This window comes from Notechis scutatus, chromosome 10, assembly GCF_049901735.1.
Source record: "Notechis scutatus isolate UNSWTSFEM ecotype Mainland chromosome 10, rNotScu1.2, whole genome shotgun sequence".
Lineage (NCBI taxonomy): Eukaryota > Metazoa > Chordata > Lepidosauria > Squamata > Elapidae > Notechis > Notechis scutatus.
Genome location: NC_142018.1, coordinates 21,364,945 through 21,375,723, shown reverse-complemented (window position 1 = coordinate 21,375,723; position 10,779 = coordinate 21,364,945). Strand labels below are relative to the sequence as shown.

At 41.8% G+C, this 10,779-nt stretch overlaps 1 protein-coding gene across 2 annotated transcripts; it reads left to right on the top strand.

The window, feature by feature from the left end:
• Positions 1-4,212: 4,212 nt before the first annotated feature.
• VGLL1 (vestigial like family member 1) lies at positions 4,213-10,779 on the top strand. 2 transcript variants are annotated; one of them, XM_026685316.2, is made up of 4 exons: positions 4,213-4,369; positions 5,972-6,195; positions 7,303-7,690; positions 9,859-10,779. In XM_026685316.2, exons 2-4 carry the CDS (start codon positions 5,985-5,987, stop codon positions 9,869-9,871), a joined length of 612 nt encoding a protein of 203 aa, XP_026541101.1. In that variant the 5' UTR covers positions 4,213-4,369; positions 5,972-5,984; the 3' UTR covers positions 9,872-10,779. The 2 variants fall into 2 exon arrangements, with proteins under 2 accessions (XP_026541101.1, XP_026541102.1); XM_026685317.2 differs by having other exon boundaries at positions 4,233-4,393.

The following is a 10,779-nucleotide window of genomic DNA, read 5'->3' as shown; positions in this document are numbered from 1 at the left end:
AGGAAGATAATGCATGCTTTGCTTCCAGCAAAGAGCTGTATAAAACGCCCCACTTATATCCTGTTCTCCCAGCTGCAACTCATGAAAGGGATCAGGGCCCTTTCCTCTCCCGTGAGCCACGTTGCTCCTTTCTCCGTTCTTCCCTGTGTGCCCTGGGATGAAGAGGGGGTGGCCTTGGGTCCTTCCTCTGAAGGCCCAGCCGGACCGTGCCCTTCCCCCGTTTCTTCCACAGCCACTGGAGCCACACTCCCACTCCCTGTCAGCTGCTCAATCTCCCCCTCAGAATCACTCCAACAAGGACATGACATCTAAAAACTAACCTGTTCAAATAATGAATGGTTGTTTCAGCCATTTCAGGTACACTTTAATGGGGGATACCTGGGCTTTTGTCGCGACGATCACAGCACCTGTGCTCTCCGTTTTGCATGTGAGCGTAGGAAACTAGATGCTTCACGCCGAGTTTGCTGTTTTAGCCAAATGATATCGTAGCTTGTGGAAAACATTAAACCAGGATCTCGGCCCATTCATTGCTCGAGATGGAGGATTACGCTAATGATTTTCTGTTGGCTCTAAATAGCAGCAAACCTAGAAGTGGAATTTCAAGCTTTTATCTCTCTTCGCTGGGAGAAAAAAGGAAGTCGGAGCCTAACTTCAGCTTGAAATTTCCCAAGGACCTTTGTCAACTAAAAAATACTCCCTTGGTCTTTTTAGTTACCAGCAGAAAGGGAGTGGGGGAAAGCAGTGCATTCCTTAAATGCCTCAGATAATCGCCTTGGCAGCCCAAAGCTGTCGGCACGCAAGATTATTATCAGAGAGCATGATTGATGACTCTGTGTGACTCCAATGTGTCCCATTGGAGAATATACATCTAGGAAGTGGGGGGGGGGAGACCAGGGTCAAGGGGAAAATGAACGGTGTATTTTAGTGTCGGCTGCACCCAGCTAACGCCAACATGGCCACTCCTAATAAATCAATTTTTTTTTACCCCGAGAGGTGCGGCTAGAGACTTATGATTTGAATGGGGGTGGATTTGTTGGAGCTTTGACAACATGGTTGACTGTTGAGCATTTAGGAATCCACACTGATGAAAAACAGTTTCTTCGCTGAATAATCTTTTGTAGAATAAGGCTAAGTGCTTAATGGACCAGTTTTGAACCTTGAATTTGTGATCAAGTCGTCTCTTGAAAATGCATTGCCTTTGAGCTATTTTGTCTTAAAGGCACTAACTGCTAAAACCTGACCTGCTTCTTTTAAAACATTTGAGAAGTTGAGTACACTGAAAATGAGTGTTTAGAAATAAAACCTCTTAAAAGGTGGCCACCCGTCCAAATGAAATATGTGGCAATGTTTTTAATGCACATGCCTCTCCTTGTTGCTGTTGTATATTGCGACGTACGATGACAGCGAATGAGATCAGCGAAACTTATGCAAAACTACGCTTAGGAAGTAGTGTGATAGTTCCAAATTAAAATATTTCTGGAATTTAAATGATTGTTACATTACAAAAACCTCTGTGGCCTTATTTGTGGAGGAAAATAATCTCAAGGCCAGACCTAATTCGTACTCACAGGCCTTGCGGACACAAGGATCAAAACTTAAAATAAATGGTTGTCATTTCCAAACTTTACATTCCTTTCCTAGGAAAATCTGGTGGTTGCTCTTTTGGAGCATATAATCTCACTGCTTCCTTCCAGCTCCTCGTCTACGTCTCCTATTTATTTTGACATGAATTTCTCTGGTATTCCACCGTGGTTCCTGTCTGCAAATCTGTTATCATCTTCAAATAGCGTAATTCCAGATTTTGAGACTTGTACAGTTCATAATAAGAAATAAAATATTTATTAGGCTTAATGTTTCAGAGATCAAATAATACTTGCGATTGTTGTAAATTGTACTCTAGTTTTTACACAGATACATATTAATTCCACAAAATATTTGTGGGTTTAATCTTGTAGGAGAACCCTCGCAATTTTTACGCAGAACCAGGTTTTGTGTTACCATATTTTAGTGTGTTGTCACACGATTGTGTTACAAATACAGCTATTTGGGAAGATTGAATGCATTGCTGGACACAGACTCTTCATTTCATTGGCATTGTTCAGTCCTGCTGTTGCAAATTAGTTTCCTTACAGCATAAGGATTTATTCAGGAATAAGTGAATCAATTTGAATTTCTTACAGTTAAAACTGGAAATGAATAGCGCTTCTTATTTAAATGACGACTTCACTTACCTAGGGCCAAATCTAAATTAAATCCAGTTTGAACTGATTTGTTCTACAAATTACGCATAAAATTCTTCATCCTATGAGACACGCTGTCAAGCAAGATCTCTTGTCTAGGCTGATACAGAATGATACAAAGATATCATGCATCCATCCTCAATGTTTATATTTTGGCAATCATTATCCACAACTTTCCCAATCTGGTGCTATATTCTGGTAACCGTCTCAAGACTTTATTCATCGCTAACTGGCAAAATCCGTATTGGTTACAACATCCGCAGGGAAGTTTTTTGTGGATGTCGATTCCCAGAATTCCCCAGCCAGCCATATTGCCACCAAGTACAGTAAAAGCCAAAAATCCCCTCTTGGTCTCTTGAGCTGAAATAGTTGACCTTTTTTTTAAAAAAAGTTTTTATTTTATTTTTACAAACATTCCATCTTTTCTTTAAACAGTGTGTGCTTTTAAATATCTTGTGCCATAATATTTATGGTTAATTCAATTTCCTTACCATAGCAATAATAGTTATATTACGTTCTTATTTTGAACTACTATACATAATATATCTTATTGTTGTAACCATCCCCTTCTTAACTCTTTCCCCTCTATATTTATATGTTCATGTATGTTCTATATACATTCCTTCTGTGTTCATATATTTAATTTCTAATTTTCATTTTTCTTTTCCAACCATTGATAGAATAATTCTCATATCATATAATATTCAGTTTGTTCTTTTTCTTTAATTGCCCATGTTAATCTATCCATTTCTGCACATTCTAATGTTTTCCTGATCGCGTTCTCTTCTAAGTTTACTTTATTTCGTTGTCACTGCACCTCATACAACGAAATCAGTGTGCATCATGACCATGAAAAATAAACACAAACACGCATCCTTCACGCTCCACACATTGAATTGAAGACCCCTGCTATTGCATTAATATCGCACTTTACAGTAGAATTCAAATTACAAAGTGCTGGGACTTCCAAATTGAAGTTGAGCGACTTTGGAAAAAAGAAATTGTGTGTTATCCCAATTGTAATTGGAGCCCTTGGAGCAATACCTAAAGGGCTGCCTCGCTATTTGGAAATCCTGAATTTATCAGACTTGAATACCCTCATTCTACAAAAAGCCACCCTACTTCTAACAACTTATACCCTCCAATGCTACCTGAATAGTTCCTAGCTCCTTGGTTAGGACTCGAGCTGTGGAGCTACCAAGCAGCCCCAAAGGCTGTGAATCCCACTAAAGTTTATCAATAATAATAATAATAATAATAATAATAATAATAATAATAATAATAATAATGGTTAGGACTCGAGCTGTGGAGCTACCAAGCAGCCCCAAAGGCTGTGAATCCCACTAAAGATTATCAATAATAATAATAATAATAATAATAATAATAATAATAATGGTTAGGACTCGAGCTGTTGAGCTACCAACGGGCCCCAAAGGCTGTGAATTTCACCAAAGATTCATCATCATCATCATGAATTTTGAATGGAGTCTCAACTGACATTATACAAGATCTGAGGCTATAGGCATGAAAATCCCATATACATGGAGCCTCACCTGACAGTGACGTTGTAGCTTTGAACAGTCACTAAATGAACTACTGTAAGTCGAGGACTACCTGTCTATATTCAACAATTTAATCACATGGGCTCTGGAATTAGAGACTAATAACTTCCTGGTCTAAACAAGGAACAACAAGGCAATTAAATGGAAGAAGAAAAAGAAAAAAGCGAAGCACACAGTCACTAACAACACCAATCCACCCTAAAAGAGGAAAGCTGGATTCTTTAAAATTCAGACATCATGTCCATCTTGTAGTACCAGGAACTGATCTTCACTCTGGAGACCTTATTCTTGGCTTGGGCACAAAGCCACAGGTGCCAGCTATCTTTTACAAGCACCCTGAACAATATTTTTTATTGTCTCCCTTCCTGAAACCTCTAAACCCGGCTGACTTGTCAGGGTGCATTTCACACATTCCTGTTCCCGAGGATACGCCTAGTTCCCTCACTGCTAAAGGAAGAGAAAACTGCTGGTCCTGTCTGGGGCTGTTCTTCTCCTTGTTGTTGAGTTGCTACAGAGCTCCCACCCGGAGCAGAGACACGGAGAAATCACAGCATGAAGTGAACTCAGGTGGGTTCTCTTTTTAAACCAAAGGTATGAAAATAAGTCTTGAGTTCCTCTTACTCAGAGGTCTGGGGTAAAGTTTAGTCCAAGCAAGGGAATAGATGCATCTAATGGAGACGTCTAAGTGAAGTTGTGGGAGATGTTGCAACGAGTTCAGTGGAGAGCTACAATTTCTTGAATTGGTTGACTGAGTTGTAGTAGTTTAACAAGGTTTTCTGAATTATGGTTTCCAATGAATGCTATTGTGGACGTTTTGAAAATGGGTGTATTGCCGACTACTTCTGAACTAATTCTTGTGTATCTCTTCTGCATCCTACTCTAATCTGATCGTGTGAATCTTGGTTCATAATCAAGGATTTTCAAAGGGTTGAAATTCACCTATCTTTGTTCCCTACCTGGAAGGAATATTAACACCATAGAGGGAGACAGTAGAGGGAGGTGGACATCCGGAATAAAATATCTGCTCGGTCATTGTGGACAACAGATGTTGGGCTCTCACCCTCAATCTTGAAGGAACTGACTTTATACTTAAAGCTTCTGGTACTTTAAAAAAAAGAAAATTAAATTCTGCTGCCACTTTCTGTGGAAGAACTATTTTCATTCTCAAATACCGGTTGGGAAATCAAAAAGATAATGACTTGGAGGAAACTATCTTCCCGAAGTCACATGTCTGTCTCTAGCATCAGGCTGCGTTTCCTACAAGATGAGGACTTTAGTCATGGGGTATGGCCAGATTTGTACCTTTTGAGGAATTGGATTGCACATCTGTGGGTTCTCTTGTGTACAGACTGGCAACCAAGAAGACACATTAAATATCGTTGGTGAAGGGTGGGGGTTACCAAGTCTGTGAGATGCCACTTAAAAAGTATTTGGGCTTCCCGTGCAGTTCCTACCCATTGGCTGTGTTTACACAACATGCCAAACCATAAACTATGCTTTACACTTTGACCAAACCACCAGTTATCACAATGACTCAATATGTTGGCCATTGTACTCACAAGCTTGGTTTGGTTGTCTCTGCATGTTGTATAAGTCCTGATGGTTCCTGAGAACATTAAGAGAACGTTCTCCTAGAAAGGAATGTGGCTTCAGGAAGGCAGCCCCACATCTCCCATTTTTGAAGTGTCCTAATGAATCATAGAGTTGTACAACTGTGAAATTGGAAGGGGCTACTAAAGCATTGTATAGGACAACCAGTTCAATGAAAGGTGGCCATCCAACCTCTTTTTAAAGCCTTCGGAGATGGACAACCCAGAGTGTCAGTTATCCCATTCTGTGTTCCCCTGTTACACATATTTTACCGTAAGGAAATGTTTCCTTCTATGTAAGTGTGATAGCCACAAATAAAGCAGCTATTTTCGGGTCCTTGTTTCTTGTTACCAATGAAAAATAGCTTCATCTTCTCTCTGAAACCTTTTGGCTACCTGAACACTGCTCTCTCATGTCCTCTCTCTTTCTTATTTTATCCAGGTAGAACACCCCAAGCATAACCTCTGAGTAAGCCATGATCTTGGGGAGGGGGGGGGCAAGCAGGAGACAATTGGTCACATGGACTCCACACCACCGTCAATTCCACGTACCCCTTTCTTGTGTCCTGTTTATTTTCAGATTATTTCCAAGTATGGAAGAGCCAAAGAATAATTCTGCAAAGCTGAGCAGAACCAAACAGCCAGTGAAAACAGAATGGGGAGCCCATTACATGGTATTGACCTACTTCCAAGGAGACACTAATAGCATGGTGGATGAACATTTCTCTAGAGCTTTGAGTGTCACCAAAAACCCACCGGACCTGAGTAGCGACAACAGTGTCAAGGATGGCCTTATTAACAACGGTGAGTTTGTCGCCCATGGCTTGTTCTACTTATTTCACAGATAGCAACTCATTCAACAAAGAGCTCGTGACTTCTTATTGACAATAGATTTCCTCAGGTATCATTGTACTGATGTTTAACAAAACCGGTTGGTCGCTTGAAGGACAGGGATTTAATCTGAGCTGTGACTAAGAGGGTTTTAAAATTCTCCTACACGGTCTTTAATACATGATGTCTCTGGAAAATGGAGGTCACGAAATTTCAAAACCATTCCTCAAACCGGCCTGGGTTAGTTTAGTTTAGTTTAATTTACTTTATTGTCATTGCATCTCGTACAATGAAACCAAACCCCATCTTCAGTGCACATCATGACCGTGAAAATAAACACTAACACACATCCTTCACACTCCACACATTGAATTAAAAAACCCCAACACCGCACCAACACTGCACTATACAGTAGAATTCAACAGAGCTTCTATCCTGGGATAGAAGCTGTTTTTCAGCCTATTTGTCCTTGTTTTTATTATTATCCTGTACCATCTGCCAAATGGTAATAATTAAAAAAAAAAGGGGTTGCCCAGGTTGAGATGGATCTTTGAGGATGTTTTGAACTTTCTTAAGGCAGCGGGAGCTATAAAGCTCTTCCAAAGAGGGGAGAGGGCAGCCAATGATCCTCTGGGCAATGACATTAACCGTCTGGAGCGCTGTCCTATCTGCCACTGTGCAATTGGCAAACCAGACACGGGTGCAGTAAGTTAAGATACTCTCTATGGTGCAGTGATAGAAGGTCACCAGCAGTTTTTCATTCATTATTTTGCTATCTGTGGTAAAGATGAAGTTAGCAGTCATTCCTTATACAGAAGACCACGAGTGGGATCCGACCGGTGTAACTACCGGTTTGGTAATTTTACGTTTTGCCTCTGCAACCCACCTCACAAGATTGTTGTTGTAGAAAAATTAAGAGGAGGAAGATGTGTTGGATACGTTTGCCCCCTTGAGTTATTTGTAAAAGTAATAAAGGTGAGGTGCAAATAAATAAATAAAAAATTACCTATCGTTGGAAAACGGTGATGCACCTCACCATGGAACATGAATGCACCTGTTTTGCATTTTTTTTCCCAACAGAAAACCACCAACCTTCTCACGGGTGGGGTCTTCCACCCCACTGGACCAAGCCCTATGGTGCAGCCTCCCCTTTGAACCTGTGCGCTTCAGACGAAAACCCAGTTGTTCCCGCGATGGATGTCTACCAGCCTTCCATCCTCCAGGAAGCTTCTCCAGCAACCGCTGAGCTCTGGCCTTCGTCTTCTGGGGGGGGTCCGTGTTTGACCCCAGTTTCAAGGTACCCAACCTCTGACCTGCACATGGGGCAAGACGGCATGTTGGATGAGAAGTATGTTTCTTTGTTGGGCCTCCTGGAGCAAGAGAGATGTTCTCGACCCGTCCAAGATTTGCTTGATTCCCGATCGGCTTGTCTTACTGGTTCGGCTGGGTTGCAAAATATGAGCCAGAGGTAAGTCCGTCCAGGTTGATGTTTTGATACTTTAGTACTTTCAAGATAAGAGGTGGGAGGAAGGCAGACAGTGTTTTTCAAGAGGGAAATGGTAAATATGATTTATTTCTTCCAAGGGTCATCAGGAGTGCTTTGATTTTTTTCTTAAATCTCCTGGGATTTTACTTTTTTTAATGGAACCAAACTGAAATTGAAATAGATTTATGTGATGACCCAGGGTGGGATACAAAACAGACACAGTCACAAAAACCCAGTGAAGCCCCTTTTATTCCTTCACTTTGCTTCCAAGCTTTGAATATCTTTGATGAAAGACAAAAAAAACCCTCCCACACAGTTACAAGAAGAAGGAAAAAAGCAACACAAACCAGGCAAGATAAGGGCTGGAGGATGTCCACAGATAATGCACACTGGGAAGGATGCCAAACTCAGAGAGGAACTATAAACTAGAGATATTTACACGCTTTGTTTCTAGCATTTGCCAGTACGCAGGTCCAAACTCTTATTCAGTTGTCACAGCTGCAGCCCATGAAGAGGATCAAGGCCCTCTCCTCCTGAGTAGACAACCTCTCTCCCTTATCCTCTCCTCCCTGCATGCCCTAGGATGGATAGGGGATGGGCCTGGGTCCTCCTCTGACTGCCCAGCTGGCCTCTGCCCTTCCCAGCCTCCTCCACAACCTCCGGAGCCACACCTCCACTCCCTGTTGGCTGTTCTTTCTCTCCCTCGGAGTCAGCCTCCACCAGGGGCAGGACAATTTATAAGATCTGAAGAAAATCCAGAGAATGGGGGCTATTGAATTCACAGCCTAGACTCAGTTTTTAACACCTCACCTAATAAAATACCCTGAACTTTGTTATGTGCACCTATTGCTATCAGACCACTACAAAGTAACTTCTTTGAATGCAGCCTAATTTGGCTATGTTGTATGTCAAATTAGGCAAATGTTAACTACCCACAGATAATCCGCCACCAACCACAATAATTTATTCTGTCTGCTTTTTATTTTTTTACTGTTATTATTGTTTGTATTGCTTTGGTTTGTGGCACTGGTCCGTGACCATAATAAAGATTGCTGTGGTTGAAACAGATTTTTTTGGTTAAAAAAAAAAGTACAAAACCTTGGGTTTTTATGAAGGGCTCCAAATATGCTATCGACTCGAGTGATTTGGGCTTGTTGATAGTCAATGCAGAAGATCTTCTGTCAAAGGCTAACCAATTGGTGTCACCAATAAGCCAACTCAGAAAGATGGACGTTGTAGGACAATGGATGGAGGGAAGGGGAAAATCAAGATGGCGGTTAGGTCTGAAAAGTTGCAACCGCCATTTTGACTTTTTCAACAGATCTCTCTCCTCTGGAGGCCCCTGGGACATTAATGGGGACAGTGAAGAAGTTCTAGACAATGAACCTAAAAGGAGCAGCTATGGTGGAAAGGCAGCTTGAAGTCCATCAAAAGTTTTGAAATGATCTATCTAGCTAATTATGTCTATTTTCAAAGGGTGTGTCTAGCTTGATGAAAAGAAGGACTAGGGGTGACATGATGACAGTCTTCCAATATCTCAGGGGCTGCCCCAAAGAAGAGGGAGTCAAGCTATTCTCCAAAGCCCCCGAAGGCAGGACAAGAAAAGCAACGGATGGAAACTCATCAAGGAGAGAAGCAACTTAGAACTAAGGAGAAATTTCCTGACAGTGAAGACAATTAATCAGTGGAACAACTCGCCTCCAGAAGCTGTGAATGCTCCAACACTGGAAGTTTTAAAAAAGATGTTGGATAACCATTTGTCTGAAGTGGTGTAGGGTTTCCTGCCTAGGCAGGGGGTTGGACTAGAAGACCTCCAAGGTCCCGTCCAACTCTGTTATTCTATTATATTCTAATTAATTGACAAAACATTTGGACTTTTTATTATTAGATGAAAGCCCGATGGGTGATTATGGACTGGTCCCTCTCTCTCAGCCCAGCCTGCCTTACAGGGTTGTTGTTGTCGTGGGGAAAATAGGAGGAGGAAGGTGTGTGGGTCGGATATGTTTGCTGCCTTGAGTGATTTGTAAAAATGCTCAAGGCAGGATGCAAATAAATAAGTAAATTTATTAATAACCGTGCCATTCCTCTTCCTATCCCTGATGTTATACATGAATATTATCCCCTAACTGTCAACCTCTTGTGTTTCCTAGGTATCCCTGCTAATGGCCAATTGCACTTTTTTTTAAAAAAATGGACCCATTTGCATACTATTTTAAGACTTTCTAAGGACTTAACAGAGCTGTAATTAAGAATTGAACCGCCATCTTCTCTCACCAGATTTTTTTTCCGTGTGCTTTCCATTTTTGGAACGGGAAGAAGGAAATGCTCTCACACCCGTCTTGACTTTTGGCCAACGGCGTGCAGAAATCTAGTCCCACTGAAAACTCCCCGTCTCCAGCTTCAGTCCATTCAACCAGGACCTTCAGCCACTCTTCAGCCCACGTTGTTCCATCCACGGTCGCCTGTTGCTGGTTTCCGAATCGAATCTCAGTTTAGAAACAATATAAAAAAATAGTTTGCGGCCTGGCAAATTGCCACACGATGGCAGCAAATCTCCGAGTGTGGCCACATCCTAGGCTGAAGATCGCACCCTCAACCAGAACCTGGTGTGGAAAGATCCATGCTCAAGATGCTAAATGAGGGGCCTTCTGTAGAAGACCTACAATTCTGCCATTCGGAAGGTCAACTCAATGAGAAAGAGGCATCCTAAAGTCCGTAAGAGATTATGGCTTTCTTCATTGTTTTGGACACACACACACACACAGTTGTGTGGCTTCTGCTCTTGGCAACCAAAAGGCAAGGGGGTGTTACTCATAGCCAGAACCTCTCCCTCCCATCACAGGGTAGTTGCCGTTAGAGGAGGAAGTCTATGATGTGTTCCTTTGAGGCCAATCTTGTTTCTACTGGTCCACCATGGCTTCTCAAGAAAAAATTTCCCATGACTCATCAGGGAACCCTTCGGTGGTTGGGTGGTGCAAACCCAGCCTTACCTGGGATCGTTTCTCAGTCTGGAGTGTCGTGTGAATCTGCAGAATGGGTTATCAATTAAAGCTGATGCGTTTCCTGCTGAG

Bases quoted from the DNA above. Each gene is read 5' to 3' on its own strand.
- VGLL1 (XM_026685316.2), top strand. From the start codon at position 5,985: ATGGAAGAGCCAAAGAATAATTCTGCAAAGCTGAGCAGAACCAAACAG. The intron at 6,196-7,302 runs GTGAGTTTGTCG...TTTTCCCAACAG, and splicing joins GGATGGCCTTATTAACAACG to AAAACCACCAACCTTCTCAC.